Genomic DNA, 24,787 nt, shown 5'->3' on the forward strand with positions numbered 1-24,787 from the left:
AGGCTTGATTTGTGACCCAAGATGTTATCTATCCTGGAGAATGTTCTGTGTGCAATTGAGAAGAAAGTGGAATCTGCTGTTTTTGGATGGAATGTCCTATAAATATCAATTAAATCTTTCTGGTCTATTGTGTCATTTAAAGCTTGTGTTTCCTTATTAATTTTCTTTTTGGATGATCTGTCCATTGGTGTAAGTGAGGTGTTAAAGTCCCCCACTATTATTGAGTTACTGTCGATTTCCTCTTTTATAGCTGTTAGCAGTTACCTTATGTATTGAGGTGCTCGTATGTTAGGTGCATATATATGTATAATTGTTATATCTTCTTCTTGGTTTGATCCCTTGATCATTACGTAGTGTCCTTCCCTGTCTCTTGTAAACTTCTTTATCTTAAAGTCTATTTTATCTGATATGAGTATTGCTACTCCAGCTTTCTTTTGATTTCCATTTGCATGGAATATCTTTTTCCATCCCCTCACGTTCAGTCTGTATGTGTCCCTAGGTCTGTAGTGGGTCTCTTGTAGACAGCATATATATGGGTCTTGTTTTTATATCCATTCAGCAAGCCTGTCTTTTGGTTGGAGCATTTAATCCATTCACGTTTAAGGTAATTATCGATATGTGTGTTCCTATGACCATTTTCTTAATTGTTTTGGGTTTGTTTTTGTAGGTCCTCTTCTTCTCTTGTGTTTCCCACTTAGAGAAGTTCCTTTAGCATTTGTTGTAGAGCTGGTTTGGTGGTGCTGAATTCTCTTAGCTTTTGCTTGTCTGTAAAGCTTTTGATTTCTCCACTGAATCTGAATGAGATCCTTCCTGGGTAGAGTAATCTTGGTTGTAGTTTCTTCCCTTTCATCACTTCAAGCATATCATGCCACTCCCTTGTGGCTTGTGGAGTTTCTGCTGAGAAATCAGCTGTTAACCTTATGGGATTTCCCTTGTATGTTATTTGTCGTTTTTCCCTTGCTGCTTTCAATTATTTTTCTTTGTCTTTAATTTTTGCCAATTTGATTACTATGTGTCTCGGCGTGTTTCTCCTTGGGTTTATCCTGTATGGGACTCTGTGCTTCCTGGACTTGGGTGGCTATTTCCTTTCCCGTGTTAGGGAAGTTTTTGAGTCTAATCTCTTCAAATATTTTCTCTGGTCCTTTCTCTCTCTCTTCTCCTCTGGGACCCCTGTAATGCGAATGTTGTTGCATTTAATGTGGTCCCAGAGGTCTCTCAGGCTGTCTTCATTTCTTTTCACTCTTTTTTCTTTATTCTGTTCCACAGCAGTGAATCCCACCATTCTGTCTTCCAGGTCACTTATCCGTTCTTCTGCCTCAGTTATTCTGCCATTGATTCCTTCTAGTGTAGTTTTCATTTCAGTTATTGTATTGTTCATCTCTGTTTGTTCTTTAATTCTTCTAGGTCTTTGTTAAACATTTCTTGCATCTTCTCAATCTTTGCCTCCATTCTTTTTTCCGAGGTCCTGGATCATCTTCACTATCATTATTCTGAATTCTTTTTCTGGAAGGTTGCCTAACTCCACTTCATTTTGTTGTTTTTCTGGGGTTTTATCTGTTCCTTCATCTGGTACATAGCCCTTTGCCTTTTCATCTTGTCTGTCTTTCTGTGAATGTGGTTTTTGTTCCACAGGCTGCAGGATTGTAGTTCTTCTTGCTTCTGCTGTCTGCCCTCTGGTGGATGAGGCTATCCAAGAGGCTTGTGGAAGTTTCGTGATGGGAGGGACTGGTCCAAAATTTATCTTTGATGCTACAAGTCAGGGTATTGGTTACGCTTGGAAGCAGGGCAGTGCATGGAAGGGGACAGAAGGAGCTTCTGGAGTGCTGGCGACATTCTACTTCAGATGTCTTCACTATATTCCCCACAATCCTGCAGCCAGTCTTCAGTCTTGTTGATTGGATTCCCTAGAAAAGCCAGACATCAGATCACCGTGGAAATTCAACTGTTCCAGTTCTATCGCATTCCATTTATTATTTATACGGTGCATATTGCTGCAGTCTCTGAGTGCTTTACAATGAAATACAACGTACCTCTGGGAGGGAAAAAGGAAATGAGGAAGGGGGAGGGAGAGGTGCTGGAACATGGGTTATCTCTGTGAGCTGGAGAGATCTAAGCTGACACGAGCGGGCCCTCCCTGTGACACAGGTGTGAGCAGTGTATTGGTCACTGTCAGTGGCATAAACTCGCATCGGGAGCTGGAAGCTAGCCTCTGCAGAGCAAGCTTTCTTTATCCTTGGCTTGAAAAATGCTCGGTGCTCAGGAAGGGAGAGACCCCTCCTTCCCGGGTACCCACCTGAACTTCTGAATCTGGTCAGAACACAGTTGACACTGACGCTTACCGTATAAAGCTTACCCTCCGAGAATTGTTTTTATTCCTTGTGGCAACAGAAACTACAAGGACGAAAGCTTTCTTCATACGGTGCAGTTTCGCGTGGCCTTTGGAAGTCCTCAAAGGGAAGAAGGGAGGGGGTCAGGTGGTGGCACCAAACATCACGGACACCCACGTCTTGTCATTCCTCCTGCCAGCACACGCGCCTCGGGGCTCTAACGCTTGTCTCCCAGCTGAATCCTTCACGAACCCCTGGTGATGCGCCCTTCCTTAAGGAGGTCGAAGGGCATTGCTCCTGAAGTAGGAAAGCATTCAGACGCTTTGACCCCAGAGCCCCACGCTTCTGATGGCTGTAAATGTGGCCATCCGGCAAACTCAAACTCTGTGGGGTGGGAGAGGCTTCGATAGGCCTTTTCAGTCCTGCAGATTTTCTTGGGGAAGCCTTGGACCTGGGGAAGAAGTTAAATCGCGATGGTTGGTGCAGGGTGTCCAGTGTCGTCTCGAAGGATTAAAAATGCTGACTCCATTGCTGGCAGAGCAGCGGCTGTAGAGATTATTATGGTGTGAAGCATTTTCTGGAGGAGTGATGAGGGCAGGGTGGGAGGGGCCAGGGAACCAGACCAGGAAAGACGTCAGGGCCTCCAGCGAGAAGCCAGGAGGGTCTGGGGATTCAGCCACTCAGCTGGACAAGGACAGAGGCGAGCGGGCGCAGCGCTGAGAAGTGGGCGGCCTCTGTGCTCCACATACCAGGTTTTCAGAACCCACGTCTCCAGTGGTTTCCCACGATGTGTGTAAGGTCCCTCTGTAACTGCCCACCTTTCAGTAAAGAATGTCAAACACGCTGCTTTCTGTTCGCAGTGCATGCAGGCAGGTTAGGGGAGAAGGCATCTGTGTGTGGGGAAGTGGACTGGAGAGAGAGGGGTGTCAGCAGAAGAGGAACAGGCTGCTTGTGGTCCGGAGTGAGGGGACAGTGCCAGCCAGACGGGCCTGTGGAGCCTGGAAACAGGATCCCTGGGGTCTCGGGATCGTGAGGAGTTAGGGCTGCATTTCCGCATCGCTGTGAGATGGGGGAGGGATGGGAGTGAGAGTGGATCATTATTATACAAATTTTAGAGTAGGAGTTGAGCGGACATGGTGATAAACTGGAATAAGAATGGCTACAGTACGGATCTGTTTCAAATCAAAGAAAAGAAAGAAAACAGGAAGGAGGGAAGGAGGAGGGAGGGGGGTAAATCTCTGCTGGCTTTGCTCCGGTACCATGCACGGCTTTAGTCTGTTGAGAACGAGCCCGGGGCAGGGAGAGCCTGTCCAGGTCTCCCAGGAATGGCTCTAAGCAGTGGGGAGTGGAGAGGAACTCAGAAACAAAGCACACCTGGAGCTTTCGGGAACGATGCTAGATCCCTGGAGGGAACCTGAAGGGGGACGTGTGGGCCAGGTGAACCCACGGATGCGAAGTGCTGGGTCCCGGGTCCTGGCCATCCTCGTGTCCTTCTAGGTGCTATTACGAACTCAGAAATCAATATATTAATGATCCATCCACGTCTGTTTGTATTTTTAAAAGAGGGAGCGTACAGCAGATAACACTTAACACCACAGAATGACCAACAAAATGTTTGGGCAGCCACGCAGTTCTGCCGTTCTGCATGGACTCGGTACCTTCACTCGAATAGTTAAAAAACAAATGATCCTCATGACAACCCTGTGGGGACGGACGGCAACATCACCCAACCCACACCAAAGGAAGGTCAAGGCTTACATCTGCAAGGTTACACGTTTAGAAAGTGGAGGAGCCCAGTCCTCAGCCCCATTTTCAGTCTGCTTTACCCATACAAATGCGTACTTACAGTCTGTGGCACTGGGTAGATAGATCCTTTATTATGTGCAGAAGATGTGTGTGTGTGTATGTGTGTGTATATGTACACACGCATGCATGTGTGCACATGTGCATGTGTGTTTATGTCTGCATGTGTGCCTGTATGTGTTTCATGTGTGCCTATGTATGTGTGCGCATGCATATTGTGTACATGTGCGTATGCCTGTGCGCACGCTTGTATGTGCGTGTGTACACGTGTGTGCGTGCATATGTGTATATGCGTGTGTGTACATGTGTGCATATGTATGTCTGTGCATGTGTACGTGTATGTACGTGAGTGTTTGCGCGTACTCCCCTGGGAGGCTTCTGCCTTCAGTCTGTGTCCCTGGCCCCTCTCGGAGTTCCTCCTGGTAAAGGGGGTAAAGGTGATGCCCCGAGTCTGCACCCCCTGCCCACGCCTTTCTCTCCAGTGGACTCACCTAGTCAGGATGTTTGCCCCGGATTCCTCCTCTCTTTTGCTGCTCTCCCTCCACCTGAGTCATTTTCAGTCTTTGGGGGAAACGCTGGGAACTCAGGTGGAGGCCAGGGAGGCTTTAACATCCTGATTGGGGGGGTGAGCTGGGTGGCAGGTAGTTAGAGGGGGTGGAGCAGGGAAGGAGGAGGAAGGGTGAGGAAGCTCCCGGCAAAGCACCGCCCCTGAGACAGGAAATGAAAGGATGGAGCTGACACACTCAGTACATATCAAACAGCAATGAAATAGCGAGGAAGAGGCCACAAAGACGTGGCGAGAAGCGCTCGGTGGTCTGCTGTCTCCTGGCACACAGCGGGGGGCTAGGGCTTAACACACCTCTGCCGACACTGCCTACGGCTTTGCTTGGCTGGGAGAAGAACCTGAGTAATGAATCCAAGGCCGATGTTCTTGCTGTTATGGAAACAAACAAATGGTGGAATAAAAATGACAATAAAAGAAAGATATTCTCTGCATCATTCTAAATAGATGTTACATCTCATGGCAGATAAGATTTCATTAATTAGCAGCAATAGATTTTGGAAATAGCCACGGTGTAAATGGTCTCTGCTCTGCATTTGGTAATGAAAGTGTTTTTGAATGTGACACTTTAGTCATTCAGGCAACAATATTTCTTAGCTCCTATTGTGTACCCTGGGGGGGAAGCAGGGAAATGGTAGAGGTAATCTTTTTTTTTTTGAGCAGCTTATAGTCTACTGGTATTAGTTGTGCAAGGACAAAGCTCCCCCCCGCAAAAGCCCATCTCAAATCTAACAGTTTCAAGCAAAAAAAAAAGAAAAGCCTTTTCCAGAAAACATAGCACTTTGCATTCATCTGAACATAATTCAAGCTACATTTACTAAAACTCTTGCTACCCTGTTATACAGCCAGTTGGTTTTATGTTTCTGCAAGAAAATTCAAAGAAGAGCATTTTCTTGGAAGCCTCTTTAAGATTTTAAACAGTAAATTTATACTTATGTGATCTTAAGGCTGAGTCTGGGCTGGAGGTTTCAATGACTTATACACAGTGATCCTTGCTCCTAACTCACATGTCTCTTTTCACCACCCATCTTTGTTCTGATTATTGTCCTCACACTGCCATGAATTGCAAACATATTTTATCTATTAAAAATGGGATCACTTCTCTCTCCCACTCACCAGGCCAACACTTAAGTTAGGTAGTCACACCTGTCTGCCACTTCTCAAGCCTGCCGGGGTTACCAGTAAGCACAGATGGTCAAAACATAAAACAGAGCAATGGTAGCGCTAACCCAGTAAGAAGAATGAAATCCAGATGCTGCCAAAATTAAGAGAGGTTTAAAAAAAAATAGGCTTGATTAATGCCACTGTTAACTTTAGTTTCACTGCCTTCCCAGCTGAGTCAAAAAAAGCTGATGTGCTGATACCAAGGGACATCTTTCAGCAAGGCACAATTTTTAAAATAACGTCTACGTTAATTGATGTGTTATCAAAAGACTGTCTTCTTTCACCAAGAAGCTTTAATCCTAGGAGTCAGAAGTAGCCTATACCCCAATGCACATTTCCTACCAAGGTTTCTCCAACGTTAAATCTACTTTTGTCTCTTCTGTGACAGCTAAAATAACAGGGCTGTAATGCAGTATATATTTGCGATCTCCAGGGCATCTGTGGAAGTCAGACCCTATTTTCCAGACAGACACAAAATTCATGTGGCTTTTAACTCATTTTTAAGTAGATCCTGACCTAATATAAAAAATTGAGAACAGGTGACCAATATTCCCAAAGAATCATAAAAATTCAAAACATTCTAAAGAATAAATACCTTCAAGGAAAGTTGACTGAAAATCCTAAGTTGGGATCAAATTTAGTGACTGTTTAAAATCACTTGGTCTGCATTCCATTCTTTAATCAATCTCTCTGAATCTCGATATTATCTATACATTTTCAAGCTTCTTTCTTACATCATCTCAGCGATTTTCAAAGCTATTTATTGTGGTGCTTTCAGGAAATCAAAAATGCCCGAGACTTTTGTGTGTAGTGAAAGAAAACACAGAAACAAAAAGCTTAACAGGTCCAGCTGTGCCTTCTTGTTTGTTGTTTTTTAAAGCTAATCTGTGTTGAATGTAGACTCCATTGAGATATGACAAATTGATGTTACTTTATCTTTCTTGACAGTGGTTTTTTTCAGAAATCCCTATCATTTTAAAAAAAGTTACATTAGAAAACTGTTGTATTTTCTTTCTGTGAAAATTCGTGATGGATAATATTTTGTTTGTTTGTTTTTGTTTGGTTGTTTTGTGTTTTGCGGTACACGGGCCTCTCACTGTTGTGGCCTCTCCCGTTGCGGAGCACAGGCTCCGGATGCGCAGGCTCAGCGGCCATGGCTCACGGGCCCAGCCGCTCCGCGGCATGTGGGATCTTCCCGGACCGGGGCACGAACCGGTGTCCCCTGCATCGGCAGGTGGACTCTCAACCACTGCGCCACCAGGGAAGCCCGGATAATTTTTTATAAGTATAATGAGCAGTAAACTTTTGACATCTATATTTTAAGGAATTCGAATCTTGTATTTCAACCTAAAAGCTTATGTTTTATATTCTGACATTAAATAATGTCTTGAACTCTTTATCATCTGGTAAATTATCTCAGTTCTTTTTTTAATTGAAGTATAGTTGATTTACAATGTTGTGTTAGTTTCGGGTGTGATTGTCTCAGTTCTTAAAACTATTAGTTATTGTAAGGAAACTTCTTTGACAGTATCCTCATAAGCAAACCTAAGGCATTCTCAGTGAGGGTCCTTCTGCAGGTTTAATTGGGGGGGAGGCTGGGGGCGCCCCCTCCCCTTGTCTGCCTGAACGTGGCTCAGAAATGCCTGCGGAAGGGAAGTCGGCTCTGAGCTTGGTTAAGGACAAGAAGAGAAAGCCCAACACTGCGGATGGAACTCCTTTAGGACCCTCTCCAGGGAACAGGGCGTTTGGGATGCCCTGCGTAGGAAGCCCGCTCTGGAGGAGCAGCGCAAGGACGCGCCGCCCTGAACTTGCACTTGGGCATCTGCTGGCGTCCGCGCTCACCAGGGAGCATCCCTCCCGCCCCTTCGGGCTCAGATGGGACGGGCATCTCTCCCGTCTGAGACAGAGGCCAGGTCTGTCCTCCAACACCACGCTCTGGCGGATGGAGGAGGATGTCCGAGGGTGACCTGAGCCAGTTCGGGGTCGGGGTTGGCGGGGGCGGGGAGTGGAAGAGAAGGAACAGCAGTTCCTCTCTGGACCACAAACATCAGTTTAAGAAGAACAAGCGTCTGTGCTGCAAGGTAAGCACACCAACGGGTCAGCAGCATCTTGCCCACGTGTTGGGAATTGCAGGACTTTTACTTTTCCTCTTTGTTCGTTTCTCTATGACGTGCTGTCATATCATGGTTCTCACGTGTGAAACCCTCTCTTGTACGTTTTAACTTATTTCGGATCATGCAAACCTCAAAAAAAGGAGGACAAAAATCACAGAACATCCCGTAGCAGGGCGGGCACACTGTGCTTTAAACGCCCTTCCTGTCCACGTGGGCTCCACCCTGGTTTTTCCTGCAGGGCTTGTCTGGCAGATGCAGGGACTTCTCACCAGGATTTTTAGTTATCTAGGAGCATCTTCGTATTTTTCAGATTACCAAGAGTCTGTTGTAATGTGACTCCGTGACATGTTAAAGAGACCAAGACAGATCGCTGATGGAGGCTGCCTAGGAATGGATGATAAGCATTGGCAGATAAAAATGCAATCCGTCAAGTCCTGGAACAAGGCAGGAATCAGAAGAATGCTTTTCAATTTTAAAGTCTAGTGTAAATTTTGGAGAAGATCAGAAGGAATTTTTAAACTATACAGTTAAGGAAGAAAAATATTGCTTAAATAGATGAGCAAATGGTTTTAGACATAAATACGTGCATGTATGTATCTATATATTGGGGGAGGTTCCTTCCTTATTAGAATTAAATAACTTTTAGTGTGTATTTGGAGTTATTTAGGAGTTGATTACTTAGTTGGTCAATAGTAACAACCTACTTTTTATAGCTCTTAAACAATTACTTTAGCTGTACACCTGAAACTAACACAACATTGTAAATCAACTATACTCCAATAAAATTAAAAAATTTTAAATTAAAATGTACAAGAATTGATGCTTGCTTTAGAAAAACATGAGTGATGTTGCTAGCGTTTCTAAATGGCAGGTTCCAGAATACTAGTGGTCTAACAGGACTGATAGGATCCCGGTCACTAAAAGTGGAAGGCTCCAGAAGGCCCCAGAAAGTACAGGAATGAAAGAGTGAGACAAGCAAATATCCAAGTCTGGATAACTTTCAACTCTCTACCCACCAACCCCTGCCCTCCCACGCCCACCTCACCCCACCTCTTCAGCGGTGAGTCAGTCTCCCAGCCCTTGGTATTCGTACCCTTGTGGAGTGCCCTACCCTTCAGGGTGGCTGGGCTTAGTGACCCGTTTCTAGCAGATAGAATGTGGCAGAGGGATGGGATGTCACCTGTAAGAGTGGGTGGCACAGTGGCTGTGGTCCCTGTCTTGGGTGCTCCCTCTGTCTTGTGGTCCATCTGGAAAGAGCCAACTGCCACGTGAAGAGGCAACAAACACGGCCCCGGAGCCCTTGAGGAACCAAATCCTGCCCTCAACCGTACTCTTAACACCAAGTCTTCACCTGAGACCTCAGCCTCAGCTGACACCTTCATGGCAACCTCCTGGGAGACCTTGAACCAGAGGCACCCAGCCAGGCAGCTCCCAGGTTCCTGACCACAGAAACAGCAAGATACTAAATAGTTGTTGCTTTAAGCCATTAAGTTTTGGGGTCGTTTGTTATGCAGCATCAGAGCTAATAGCCTGTTTGTCCCTATCCAGCTTCCACCTTCTCTAGCCCACGTCTCTCCCCCCACCTCCCGCCCTGTCCCTTTTTGGGCTCCCCTCACACATTCCTTTACTTCTTCTGTGGGACAGTTTAAACCATCTCTGCTTCATACACCCCTTCGGGCCTCACCCTCAGGGCTTCCCCTTCCTCACCTGAAATGGCCCCAAAATTATAAAGTACAAGAAACTCTAGTGCAGGCTGCTGTAAGCATGGTTTTCAGCTTATGTATTTTTCTTTTTTCAAATTGTTTATTTATTTTTTTGGCCATGACACATGGCATGCAGGATCTTAGTTCTGTGACCAGGGATTGAACCCACGTCCCCTGCAGTGGAAGCGCAGTCTTAACCACTGGACCACCAGGGAAGTCCCCAGCTTATGTATTTTTTAAAAATTTTATTTTATTTTATTTTTTTATTGAAGTATAATTGATTTCAGCTTATATTAAGAAACTGTGAATCACGCAAAATAAATAATGTATCTGTGATTTCATCAACTTAAAAATACTCTCGCTTTGGTACATTTTATAAAGTTGAGATTAAAACACCTGATGACTAAATAATCAATTCCCTGATTACTTAAACTTTTTATAGTAATAAAACAAATTATTTTAAAATATGTTAGTTATTTTTGGCCTGCCATTTGATTTGGGTTATTGCTACATGTTACTATGGGGTGTCTGTACCCCAAATCCTCAGGCTTGTCAGCCTTCTGGGCTCAGCGGTTACTTCAGTACCCCCAGTAAAATGTCTTTAGATACATAAAATAAAAGGCCTTTATTTAGATAAATTAATGTTATTTATCATAAATTATAAGTTTATAAGTTTTAATTTATAAATTAAAATAAAATTAATTTATTAAAATTATAAATTACGAATTGAATAAATTAATACAATAAAACATTTAAATAAAATAAAATGCCCCAATAAAACCCCTTTCCCTCAGGTTGTGGACATCCTTCTCTCAAGATTTCAGAGGACACCCTGAAGGTTTACTTTCCCATTTGTCTTGTCTCTCTGGAATTACCCCTCCTCTGCAGCCTGAGGTGCATTTCCTGCTGAGTTTTGCTCTACAAAGGGCCCTGTCCTGCTTTCTTCAACTTCCCCCAAAGGCCACCAACACAGGCTGCCGAATGGAACTACAGCCAAGCACAGACAATAAACAACTTAAAATTGAAACGAGTCATTTGCTGAAATCAGACTTCACCAGTTTCTCGGACAACCAAGCACGTGGAAGCATCACCACTGCCCTTCTGGGCGCGTGCGCCCCGCCCTCACTGGCCTCCCAGACTAAAAAGCCTTCTCTTCCAGCTTGTTGTTGTTTCCTCTAGTCCAAGAGCCCCCAGACCCACTCCTCACCACAACTTTCATTTTCCTTGACACAGGGCATTTTAGTTTGGTGGTGTTCCAGCTTCTCCCATCTAGGGTGTGTGGGAGTAAATTTGGGGTTGGGTTCAGCTTCTACCACAAGGAGTTCCCAAACCCACCACGTGTCCTTTCCTCGAAGCTGTCATCCTTCTCCGCTCAAACTGTTCCTAGACATTTTAAACAACATTTTTAAGTGTTACATTAGAGTTTAATAAAAAGATTAAGCTAAAAATCCTAATAAAATATACAAGAAGAAAAGTTATTTTCCCATTGACATCTAAATGGGATTTGCTAAAAAATGAAGTTTTTCAAAGAAGTAGGGTTTTTTCTTAAGACTATACCAAACACTTGTACTATAAACCAGTGTATAATCCATTTCAAGTGAGAGATAACAGCTATTTTTATTATTAAAAAACTTTTTTATTGAAGTATATTTGATTTATACAGTGTTTCAAGTGTACAGCAAAGTGATTCAGTTACACATATATCTGTTCTTTTTTATATTCTTTTCCATTATGGTTTATTACAGGATATTAAGTATCGTTCTCTGTGCTATACTGTAGGTCCCTGTTGTTTATCTATTTTGTATATAGTAGCATGTATCTGTTAATCCCAACCTCCTAATTTATCTCCCCCATGGTTCCCCTTGGTAACCAGAAATTTGTTTTCTATGGCTGTGAGTCTGTTTCTGTTTTGTAAATAAGTTCAATTGAATCTTTTTTTTTTTAATTCCACGTATAAGTGATGTCATAGGATATTTGTCTTTGTCTGGCTTACTTCACTCAGTATGATAATATCTGTGTCCATCCAGGTTGCTGCAAATGGCATTATTTCATTCTTTTTTATGGCTCAGTAACATGCTATTTTTAGATTATTTCTAATTATCAGACCCTCTTTGAGGATCCATACATTTGAATGCTCTTTCTGTGTCAGGGCAAATGATTGGCAAATACTAAGAAGCTACGTCGACTTTTTCAACATCAAAGGTCAGACATTGGGGCTTCCCTGGTGGCGCAGTGGTTGAGAGTCCGCCTGCCGATGCAGGGAACACGGGTTCGTGCCCCGGTCTGGGAAGATCCCACATGCCGCGGAGCGGCTGGGCCCGTGAGCCATGGCCGCTGAGCCTGCGTGTCCGGAGCCTGTGCTCCGCAACGGGAGAGGCCACAACAGTGAGAGGCCCGCATACCACAAAAAAAAAAAAAAAAAAAAGTTCAGACGTTGAAACGAATCTTGGATTGTAGAACTGCTGTAAATGATGCTTAGTCTCCGGAAACTAGATGAAAATAAGACGCTGAGCTTCAGACATTTGTCCAGGTTTAGAAGAACCTGTGGAAGCACAGATACTCTCGATGATATTTCATTGCTTTCCCCCCAGTAAGTATAAGTACTTACAGTCCATTATAGAAATACATTTGCTCGCAAAGGTAAGAAAGGTAGGTTCCTGGCTGTGCTCTGGGGAAACCACCCTCTGCTGCTGCCTTGTCATTGCGTTCAGTGTTTTCAAAGGGAGCTGCGACTTTCTCAGGAAAATAACTGGCGAACTGGATGAAGGATAGGAAAAATGGAGCTGGGTGGAGGGAGGGTGCTGATGGAGGGAATTTTCTACAGTAGATTTGTCCCGGCAGGAGGAAAGATTAAGTACGGCAATGCCCTGGATTCGACAAAAGACCAGGGGGGCTGGAGGAGTCTCCAAATCACAGTGCCGCCCCCCCAAAACCCACCCAGTCAGTAGTGTGCTCTGAAGTCATCAGAAGAGCTGTCACCCCAGATTGTGTTGCTCTTTGGGGCCCAAGAAAGTCTGTTGGAGGCCTTCCAAGGGAACATGTCATAGAGGAAGGGACTCGTTTCCTTCCCCCTGCATCCAGGAGTCTGGGTCTGAGTTGCGGTACAGAGAATGGCATGGCAGCCAGGAGCCCACCAGTGGTTGACGTTGCTGGGGAGGGAAGAGTAGAATCCCACTTTGGCCGGGGCCACTGTGGAGAGGGACGCCTGCTTGCACAAAAATGATCTGCACAAGAGCCAAGGTAAAACGTAAAGCCTGTAGGAGCGCAGAGAAGGGAGTGTGGGCATTTGAGGACCTCTGGAGACCTGTGCTGGTGGAAGGGGAAGAAGAGAACTTTGGAAGGGGGTTGATTGTCTTAAAGGCAAAGATGGGAAGGGTATTTGCCAGGAACATTTAGGAGGGAATGCTACTGTTACAGGCTGAGAAGCTGCAATAGCACCCAGATGGGAGAATTTCACTCATATTCAAAGTAACCATATTCATAATTCTGATAAATATGTTTATTTATTTTTCATTTGAAATCCTTATATTGTGCTTTTTAAAAAAATTTTATTGACGTATAGGTGATTTACAATGTTGTGTTAATTTCTGCTGTACAGCGACGTGATTCAGTGGTACCTATATATACATTCTTTTTCATATTCTTTTCCATTATGGTTTATCACGGGAGACAAATATGTCTATTGAAGATCAAACTTAGATTTCATTTCTACAACTCAGAAATAATTAACCAGATTTGGAACCCCACATTCTCTGTTATGCACAACTGGACCAGACTTTGACACTAAACTCTCTGGAACACACCGACCTCCACAATAAACCAGGGATAATAATTTTGTGTCATAGCACTGTTGTGCAGACAGTGAAAAAACTTTGGAGTGAGAGAGAGGCATGGACATATATACACTATCAAATGTAAAATAGATAGCTAGTGGGAAACAGCCGCATAGCACAGGGAGATCAGCTCGGTGCTTTGTGACCATCTAGAGGGGTGGGATACGGAGGGTGGGAGGGAGACCCAAGAGGGAGGGGATATGGGGACATATGTATATGTATAACTGATTCACTTTGTTATAAAGCAGAAACTAACACACCATTGTAAAGCAATTATACTCCAATAAAGATGTTAAAAAAAAAACAACTTTGGAGAAAGTGTTTTGCACAGTATCTGGCATGCAGTTAAGTGTCCAGTGATATTTGTTCACTGCTCAGTGAAAAAGTCTTCACCAGAAAGTTGAACTAGTGGCAGAAGGAAGACCGCATAAACCATTAGAGCAGAACTGCAAGGGCTGTTGACATCCACAGTGCCACGCACGAGAAAAAGAGACGACAGATTCTTGTACAAGGTGGAGCAGGGAGAAGAGCGCCCTGAATTGAAGACCAGGCGGGTGGATTCGTCCTGGCTCTTCCTCCGGCGCCCCTGCGCCGTGGCTTAGCCCCTCAGCTGGCCTCTCCCACGATCAGATTGCTCGAGCGGAAGCCGAGGGGCTCTGTCTCAGGAGTAGCTACGGTCCCTTATCACAATAACAGTTCACACATTTGTAAGGTATCACCCTATGGTTGCTAAAGCACTTGCTTTAATTATTTATTGTTTCTCCATGTAGAGTATAGCAGTTAGGGGATGGCAATTCTAATGTGTTGTGGTTTTAATTTTCTAAACGGTGTTTTTATAGAAAAGGCATGTATACTATAATCCCTAATTATATTAACTACAACCGTGGGAGGTCAGGTTGATTGGACGGGCAGGGAATAGCATCTCTGGTGCCAACTTACCCGAATTCTAGCTACATGAGTAAGATGAAGAATACAGACACTTTCGTGAGCTGGTCTTGAAAGCCCAAATATAAAAAGAAAGGTTATGATGGTCACACTTTATTGTTTTATTTACTTATTTTCATTATTTATTTATTTTATTGAAGTATAGGGGTTTTTTTAAACATCTTTATTGCAATATAATTGCTTTACAATGGTGTGTTACTTTCTGCTGTATAACAAAGTGAATCAGCTATGCATATACATACTTATAATGTGTTAGTTTCAAGTGTACAGCAGTGATTGAGTTATGCATTTATATATATATAATATATATTCTTTTTCAGATTCTTTTCCATTATAGGTTATTACATGATATTGAGTAGAGTTCCCTGTGCTATACAATAGGTCCTTATTGTTTACCTATTTTATATATAGTAGTTTGTATCTGTTAATTCCAAACTCCTAATTTATCCCTCCCCCCTTCCCCCCACTCCTACTATCCCCTTTTGTTTGTTTTCTATGTCTGTGAGTCTTTTTCTGTTTTGTAAATAAGTTCATTTGTGTCAACTTTTAAGATTCTGCGTATAAGTGATATCATATGATATTTGTCTTTTCTGTCTGACTTATTTCACTTAATATGATAATCTTGAGGTCCATGATGGTCACACTTTAAATGTATATTAGTCACATGTATTTTCTAAGGGAAGAACGGGGAGAGGCCAAGGTAAGGGGGAGGTGATGAGACTAATATTACAGAGAATATTTACTGCATACATACTACATAGTGTGTCAGGTATTGTGACAAGCATTTTATATACGTTATTCCCTTTGCCCTATAGGGAGGGAGGCACAATTATTCTCATTTTACAGAAAATCAACTTGCCAGTGTTACACAGAAGACTGTTGGGATTTGAAGCCAGGTCTGTATCTCTATTCCGTGAGTTTTCCAGATTGTTGCCTAAAAACAGGAATGTAGGGAAAGGACCTAAAATTATTTGGCGCTTAAAAGTATAAAGAAAGATTTACTGGTATAGGGGTGGCAAAGCTCCCCAGTTTGCAAAGTGTGCTTAGTAATAGGGTATTTGAGCATTAATTTTAGCAAGTACTGACCCTATATTCACCTGGAGATAGGTTCCGTTGCTGCATCATGGGAGTTTCTAGTTTGTATCACTTTCCATCATTAACTGTGTAGCTGGATGCGTTCCCAAACACTGGAACAGGCGTTTTTGCAGCGCCTGAGCACTGGACACTGGCCTGCACAGCTGCACCGTGAAGCAGTTTTCAACTCTCAAGTAACTGTTACATTAGCAAAGCAAGACAATAGCCAACGTTTCATTTGTGCCGAGCAGTAAACCCTGAGCTTCATCAGAGGAGGTTGCGGCTGATTCATAAACAATAGGGATTTTCTCTAATTGAAGAGCATCTGCTGGCCACAGGAGATCGTCGTTAATCCCCTCTAATGAGTTCAGAAGCTGTCGCAACTTCTGATGACAATATGGGCTTCATTTTAACTGCTTGGTTATCCTGTCAGCTCCACACCGAGTTAACACCATCGCTTTACCTACTGGCCTTGGTTTTCTCTCTTTCTCTTGTTTTCCGTGTTTTATTTTGTGACCCTACTACTCACGGTCACCCAGGCTGGATAACTGGGGTCCTCCTGATTCCTTACCACCTAGATTCAGCGTGTTTCCCGAATGCATCTCTTCTCCGCTCCCATCACCTCTGCCTTGGCCTCACCTGTACTTGCCTGGACCCCCGTCCCCAGGCTCTTCTCCTCAATTCGGTCTCCACCCAGCCAGGCATCTTCCATTTAAACCCAAGACTGACCAGTCTCTGCCTGTTTGAACCTTCAGGGGTCCCCGATGCCTACAGAATAGAGTCCCTGCTCCTGGCATGCCTGGACGAGCCCCTTAGGCCTCCTCTCCCCTCTCCCCTCTTAGCCATGACCGTCAGCAATGCTGAACTTGTCTTTCTGCCATGTACAGTTCTGTGGGCTGTGTCTCCCCTCTGGGCCGTTTGCTCAAGCTGTCCTCTTTGTTCCAAATGCCCTTTCCGCCCACGCCATCCCCCAACCTCCCATCCCTTGCCTGGGTCCTCATCATTCTTTGAGACACAGTTCAGACGAGAGCCTCGCCTCTGTCCCAGGAACGGCAGGTGACCCTCCCCTCTGTCCCCATGTCTCCAGGAACAAACTAGGTGTTAAATGTATTCCCGTAGCCATCACTGCCCTTCTGACACTTTACTGTGATTCTCTGTTGGTGTGTCTGTTGTCCTTCTTTGGAATGTTAGCTCATTCTTGTAAAAGTAGACAAAGCTCGGCTCCTGGTAGTAAATTACACAAGAGGGATGACCAGAAGGTCTTAGAAAATCATGCAAATAGCTCCTAAATATACGAAAGGATGTTCCGTCTCGCTGATAGGAGAGGAATGCCGATTACTGTTTGACCAGTTCTTACCTGTCGTAAATCCAGAAGTTTGACAACATACTCTGTGGGTGGGGTCATGTGGAAATAGGCATTCTCTGACATTGCTGGTTGGACAACAAAATGGTACAGACCTATGGCGGGGGGGAATTTGGCAGTATCAAGCTAACGTATATATGCCTTACCCTCTGGTCCAGGAATGACACTTCTAGGAATCTATCCCAAAGATGTACTGCAAAATCAATGAGAACATGTTTGCAGAAACCTATATTTTATAGTACATTTTATAAGAGCAAAAGATTGGAAACAGCCCATATAACCATTAATAGAGGTCTCGTTGAATAAAGGGAAGGTGGAAGAACACGTGTTTAGTTTGCTACTCTTTTTCTGAGAAAGGGGAGGATATGATTATAAATATATTTTTCTTTTAGTTTTTACAAGTTTTCCTATAAGGAGAAAGAAGTAACAAGATGTAGATGACAAAGATAAAAGCTAGACTTCTGTAAATATCCCTTATTTTAAGAATTTTACTTTGAAACCATGTAAATATTTTACTTAATTACACAAGAATTTTTTAATCCCTAAAAAATGAAACAAAACTAAACAAATGAACCTAAACATGTACTGAGTCGGTGGAAAGATGTCCCAAAGTACTAACTCTGATTTTTTCTCCTCTATTTTTCCCTTCCCTCCAGCCTTTTGCCATCAGAATCACTGACCCTAAGCCCACAACAGATTGAAAAGTTTGTAACAGTCTCTGAGGCAAAGTGGAAGCCTGCGTTCCTCAGGATGGGTTAAGGGGAGGTCCTGGGCGAAAAGCGAGATCTTTATTTCCTGCTTATTTTACTAAAGAATTTCTTTTTGTCACTCAGGTTCCTCCTTCCTTCTCTCTCCGCATCACAAAAACTGCAGTGAGAAACCAAAGGGGCGGGCCCCTGACTTCCAGTAGGAGGTTTCACACTTGGAAAGTGGTAGTTCTGAGGACACAAATAGGGAAATTTCAGAGAGAAGCCTAAGGCTGGGGCTGGAGAGCCCTCGACCATAGTAACAAGAACTGGTTAACCCCAGAAAGGGTAGGAAAGCTTCTGACACTGCAGAGGTAAAGAAGAGTGCCATGCAGGGCAGATCAAAGAAGACCAGTAGACTTGCCCATGCTGGGGGAGTAGAATCAGCTTCTGGTTAGAGGGTTGAGGGGTAAAACAAGAAGCCTTCCTGTGTAACACGTTTGCGACTGGACATGTTACCCAGTCCAAGGTCGTACCGCTCACCACACAACAGGCCAAGAAATCGGGACACAAGGTGTTGGGGCAAGGAATAGAGATTTTGTTCAGGAAGCCAGAGAAGATGGGGGACTAGTGTCCCCAAAAACCACCTGCCCCAACTTAGCAGTCAGGCTGCTTTTATACTAAAATGGGAGTGGGCGTGGCTGATTGTTGGAAACGTCTTGGTGCCGGAATCCTTTGTTCACAACTGTCATTCTCTGTTCTGCAACATTTTATCTCTGTATGAATGGAAAAGTGTTTTACCCTTAAAGGTCAGAGCCTTCAGAATAGGCTCTCCTGTATATTTCAGGCTAGAGGCAACATTGTTTCACAAGGTGCAGAACCCGCAGGACTCAGCACAGGCAACAGAGCACAAGGCTTAGAGCTACAGGGATAGACCTGATGCGGAAGCAGGTTTGCTCTTCCCTGTTACACATCTGTGCTGTCTGGCCACCACAAGTCATGCCCTCCAGGAGTTGGTGGGGGGCAAGATGGTTATTTGGGATCTATGCCTGTGAACAGAAAGAGACTGAAGCAGGATTGGGCAGAGGAAGAAGCCGAACTGTGGTGAGGGCTCAACAAAGCCTCCGCTCACCGGGTGAAAAATGGTCCCATGGCAGGTGGAAACATCTGGACTTTATCCCCTCACCTTACTGAGTCTTCTGACCATGCTGCCCCGAGAGGGCTTGCCTCAGAGAGAGACACCACGAGAGGGACACAGCCCGCTGCAGCTAAAGCAGCCCCTGAAGGAGCTGACAGCTGCAGGCTGTCTACTGATGGTATTTCCTGCAGCTGGGGCACAAGTCTTTCCTTGGAGGGGGACTTGGGGGTTATATCCCTTTGCCACCAGGCTAGCAACCCTCTTCATAGTTAATGTAGAGTGTTTTTACTGTAATTTCTCTCAACAAACAAAAGGCATTACGTTTTCAGTAAAGAACTCCATATATTTAAGGTTGAATTCAAAATTGCTGTTAGAATCTATATTCCATGGATTATCAGGTGGTCAATATATTTCTGGGCAGGCTGGAATTAGCTGTTGGCTCATTTATTCATCTCATAAACATTTCTTAAGCATCTATTGCATGACAGTCTCTGGAAATTGAAATATGAATAAAGATGCTTTTCCCCTGAACTGGGAGTGAGATTCTAGTAGGGAGGCGGACAAAATAGATAATTGAAACAACGTGGTAGCAGTTTAACAGGTAGGTATAAACAAGACGCCGTAGAAGTTAAAGGGGCGTGAAGGAGCCAGTGGTCAGCTCTGTCTGCAGGCATCCTCCTTGGAGAGGAGGCACGGGCTCTGACTCTCAGAGGACAGAAATATTCACATAAGAACATTATCGGAAGAGCAAATGAATGGGTAAAGGCTCAGAGGAACGAAAGAGCATCACACGTGATGGGAACCACAGATAGATTAATATGACCAAGGTACAGATTGTGTTTAAGGACGTGTTGAAATACGGGGCTGGGAAAAATGCATAAACAATGATCTTATTCATTTAAAATATAATTTCTAATTGTATTTTGTCTAGCCAGCGCTTCTCAAATGCCTCTAACCGTGGTTTGTGATTTTTGTCTGTTCGGTTTGTGCAGTGACAGCCCTCTGCAGAACATTCCTTGGGATATGTTGGAAGACAGTGTTGACTGAGGCTGCCAGGTCTGTGGGGACGTACGGCTGCTCTAGATCTAGAACCTGAACAGGTCTCTTCTGGACTTGATGTTGACAGGTAAGGAAAAGACTGGATGCCGCTCCTGGGGATGCTACAGCTGTGTCTTGTCTGTTCCTGGAGGCTGGAACACTGAGCTGTTAGAAGGAACACCCTGCCTTCCTGTCATAAAGAGTCCCTAGCAACCACCTAGTTCGGGTCACAGACAGGGAGAGGAGAGACAGCAGAGTCTTTGGCTGTTTCTGGTGCAGATAAACTGGTGTGAGGAAGCTGAGAAAGAAAATCCAGTAGCACAGCTACAACCATGGCAGGTGTATCCTTTCAAGAGCCAGTACCGACCACAGTGGGGAGGCGGATGGTTTTTACAGGTAAAGGGCTTTTGAGTGTCTTTCACAAGGAGAGTTAAGCTTTCTTTACCCCTCACCTATATGACGCTCACGTGACAATGGACATGAGAACGAAAGAAACATGTTTATTTTACACGATTCTGTTACTCTTATGCACTCAGTCTGGGCGTCGACACCAAGCTGCCGTGAACAGCTGTTCCCGTTCTCACGACATCTGAGCTAACTTCCACAAAGGAATATTTTTGTATCATAAAGTTTATGTTTTGTGTAATGGGGGCTGCTCCGATGTTGATAAAAAGTATACTTGTGATCAAATTTTCATTATTACTGATTTAAGTTTCTTGCATTTTTATACGCTTTGACATATTTGGTTGATAAAAATTTGATTAGCAGGACGTGTAGTAAGCTCAGTAAAATTGTCGGCTGGCATCTTGTTCCTTCAGCTTGCTTTAAGTGATTTGGGTGGTGTGTGTGTGTGTGTGTGTGCGCAATTATGTGTGTGTATAACTGAATCCCTTTGCTGTATACCTGAAACTAACACAACATTGTAAATCAACTATACTTCAGTTTAAAAAAGTGTAGTTAAATAGAATATGACTAATTGTGATGTCTGTAAGAAATAAACCACGTTTAATCTCATTTCCTTTATATTTTAAAACCACAAGCCTATTTTTAAGCATGCCGCTTGCTCATCTGTAAATTCCCCTCCAATCATGAGAAGCCTGGCTCCCACCCGTTGCCATCCGTTCACTTAATTGTTTAATTTTCAGTATATGTATATACACGTATCAGAATCGTTAACCAGTTCTCCAGGGGAGAAAACCTTATCAACCAGAGTACGGCGCTTCCTTGACGTCCTCTTGCCCTTGGGCTTACAGGCTCTGCTCGTTTCCAAAGTTACTTGGGTCGGGACATTTCCCCAGCCCCTCCAGTGAGGCTGCTTCATACACCTGTAATGCAGTTAGATTCTCCTGTCACTGTCTGAATTGTCCTGGAATTCCCTAAACTCCTAAATGATTTTTTTTTAATTTATTTTATTGAAGTATAGCTGATCTACAATGTTGTGTTGATTTTTGCTTTACAGCAAAGTGATTCAGTTATACATATGCATATATATTCTTTTTTATATTCTTTTCCATGATGGTTCATCACAGGGTATTGAATATAGTTCCCTGTGCTCTACGGCAGGTCCTTGTTGTTGACCCATCCTGTATGTAATAGTTTGCACCTGCTGACCCCACCACCCTCCCAGTCCATTCCTCCCCTATACCCCCACCCCCTTGGCAGCCACAGTCTGTTCTCTATGTCTGTGAGTCTGTGTCTGTTTCCTAGATAAGTTCCCTAAATGATTTTTTGAAATTGTATACATCAGGGTTTCCTCTTTGTGCTGTGAAGTCTACAGGCTTCCACAACTTGGTAAGGCCGTGTACCCACATGACAGTATCATACAGAACAGGTTCACCCCTCTAAATGTCCCTGTGCTTCACCGACACACTCCCCACTTTTCTCTCCCTGAGACCCTGGCACCACTGATCTCTTACTGTCTCCATAGTTGTGCCTTCTCCTGAAAGGCCTAGAGCTGGAACCACACAGTGTGTTGCCTTTGCAGACTGGCTTCTTTCACGTGTCAGTAGGCACTGAGGGTTCCTCCATGTCGTTTCATGGCTTGGAGTGCTCATTTATTTTATCACTGAATAACCTTCCGTCGTATGGTTGGATCATAACTGTTTACCTAATCATCTTAGTGTCTTGCGGTTTTTGGAAATTCTGAAAAAGAAACTTCTATAAGGCTTTTGCATGGGTATGTTTTCAACTCAATTTGGTAAACACTTACTTAGCAATGGGATTGCTGGATCACGTGGTGAGACTATGTTTAGCTTTGTAAGGAACTGCCAGACTGTCTTCCAAAGCAGCTGCACCACTTTGTGTTCCCACCAGCAAGCAGAGAGCGAGAATCCCTGTTGCTTTGCACCCTTGTCAGCATTCGGTGTTTCTTATTTTTTACCTGTAGCCAGTCTAACTGGATGTAATTACATCTCACTGTTGTTTTAATTCCCTAATGACCAATGATCATATACTTACTTGCCATCTATATGTCTTCTTTGATGAGATGTCTGTTCACAATGTTTGCCTATTTTATAATTTTTTTCTTATTGTTGAGTTTTAACAGTTCTGTATATATTTTAGTTACAAGTCCTTTATCAGATAAGTGTTGCTTGATAGAGCACAAGTTTTTAGTTTTAGTAAAACACAAGGAATCAATTTTTTCTTTCATGGATTGTGCTTTTGATGTTGTGTCTAAAAATTCAAAACCAATTCCAGGGTCCCCTAGATTTTTCTCCTTGTTTTCTTCTAAAAGTTTTTACTGGTTTGTGTTTTCATTATATCTATGATCCATCAAGGTGATTTTTGTGTCTTTTATTTTATTTTTAATTTTTGTACTATTTATTTATTTATTTGGTTGCTCTGGGTCTTATTCGAGCAGGAAGGCTCCTTAGCTGCAGTTTGCGGGCTCCTGAGTCATGGCATACGAACTCTTAGTTGCGGCATGCATGTGGGATCTGGTTCCCTGACCAGGGATTGAACCTGGGCCCCCTGGGAGTGTGGAGTCTTATCCACTGGGCCACCAAGGAAGTCCCCTTTGTCTTTTAAAGTTTTCGTTTCCGCCAGCTAATTGATTTCCTTTTCGCTTTAAGCCAGTTTGGGTTGGCTTTTCTGTCACTTCCAACTGTGAAAGAGTCTTAATTGATACTTGAAATTTCTTCTAATCTATGTCAGTGTGTACTTAGTTTCATGTATTTACGTAGCTCAAATTCTTGTCACCTTTGATAGATTTAAGGTTTTTCATTATATTGATACAAAATAATTAACTTCATATTCTCCTGTATTTTATATTTAGTCTCCAAATTTTCTCTTATAGTAAAGCTACATGAAAACTTTTGGGTAAATTATTTTTCCCTTTCTGTTATTTTCTTGTGGTATATTTACAAAGAGTGGAATTAGGTGGTGAAAGGTACAGACTCCTGTTGAGGCCACGAACTTCAGAGGATTGTATAAAATACTATGAACAATGTATTTGTATTAAAAGCCTGCAAATAGTTTTAAAAATCACTTTTACTTATTTATTTTTAAAATATTTATTTATTTGGCTGCATTGGGTCTTAGTTGCAGCGTGTGGGCTTCTCTCTAATTGTGGTATGCAGGCTCCAGAGCGCGTGGGATCAGTAGTTGTGGCGCGCGGGCTTAGTTGCCCTGCGGCATGTGGCATCTTAGTTCCCTGACCAGGGTTTGAACCGGTGTCCCCTGCATTGGAAGGTGGATTCTTTTTTTGTGTGTGTGTGTGTTTTTTGCTGTACGCGGGCCTCTCACTTCCGTGGCCCCTCCCGTTGTGGAGCATAAGCTCCGGACGCGCAGACTCAGCGGCCACGGCTCACGGGCCCAGCCGCTCTGCGGCATGTGGGATCCTCCCGGACCGGGGCACGAACCCGTGTCCCCTGCATCGGCAGGCGGACTCTCAACCACTGCGCCACCAGGGAAGCCCTGGAAGGCGGATTCTTAACTAATGGACCACCAGGGAAGTTCCCCATTTTTATTTATTTTTGATAATGGAGAGGTATATATCAATCTTTTTTTGATACAACTTTTAAACAGTTTGTTATGGGGCTTCCTTGGTGGCGCAGTGGTTGAGAGTCCTTCTGCCGATGCAGGGGACACGGGTTCGTGCCCCGGTCCGGGAAGATCCCACATGCCGCGGAGCGGTTGGGCCCGTGAGCCATGGCCGCTGAGCCTGCGCGTCCGGAGCCTGTGCTCCGCAACGGAGAGGCCACAACAGTGAGAGGCCCGCATACCGTAAAAAAAAAAAAGTTTGTTATGACTCTTTTAAAATATATCCCACTTACCTGTTACTTATATTCAACAATTTATCAAAATGTTTCCACATTTGATCACATAGCTTTTTTCTTTTTCATTTGCTGAAATATTTTAAAGTGAATTCCAGATATTCTATTGATATTATTTCACTCCTATATGTTTCACTGTGCATCTCTTAAAAAAAGAACATATTCTTACATAGCCACATTGATATTATCACACCTAACAAAATTAACAACTGTCCTGTGACATTATGTAATAACTAGTCCGTGGTAATATTTCCCTCATTGCCTCTAAAATGCATTTTTATGATTGATCATGAAAATACAGATTCAAGCTAGGTCCATACATTCATTGCATTTGGTTGTGTTGTCTCTTTTGGTGTCTTGTAAGCTGGTATAGACTTCTTTTTTTTTCTTATTGCAGAAATTGTGTCAGTCATCCAGTAGAAATACCCAACATTCTGGATGTGGCTACTGTCATGTCATTTAACGTGTTCCTCTATCCTCTGTATTTTCTGAAAATTGAATTTGGCTGCTGAGTCTTGATTTTAGTAGGTTCAACCCTTTAGGGAAGCTTGTTTCTTGAATGCTGCTGTGGTCAACACATCACACATTAACTTTTACGCAGGTCAGATGTTACAACGTCAATTTCTCTAAGGCCCATCACTTAGGACCTTTCTAAGTTATTGGAACTTAGCCTCTTTTCCCTCCAAGTTTGGAACTGATCTCAATGGAAAGTCCATGTTCTTATAAAAGTGTTGGCAAAAGTGGGTATGTACCCTGGTTAGGC

The 24,787-nt window shown here is 43.5% G+C and overlaps 1 protein-coding gene across 18 annotated transcripts in view; it reads left to right on the top strand.

Moving 5' to 3' along the window:
- Window positions 1-24,787, top strand: part of SPMIP2 (sperm microtubule inner protein 2) — a 193,471-nt gene that overhangs the window by 43,189 nt on the left and 125,495 nt on the right. For 15 of the 18 annotated variants that reach the window (XR_004526789.2, XR_012332207.1, XR_004526790.2 and 12 more), the window contains one exon: window positions 19,705-19,838. Coding sequence is in view for 2 of the 18 variants with exons in the window: in XM_073805614.1 (XP_073661715.1) it covers window positions 20,083-20,146 (64 nt within the window). In the remaining 16 variants the exon portion in view is untranslated. The other 3 variants (XR_012332213.1, XM_073805614.1, XM_073805613.1) reach the window with 3 other exon arrangements.

The sequence above is a fragment of the Tursiops truncatus genome, chromosome 5 (assembly GCF_011762595.2).
Source record: "Tursiops truncatus isolate mTurTru1 chromosome 5, mTurTru1.mat.Y, whole genome shotgun sequence".
In the NCBI taxonomy this organism is placed as follows: Eukaryota; Metazoa; Chordata; class Mammalia; order Artiodactyla; family Delphinidae; genus Tursiops; species Tursiops truncatus.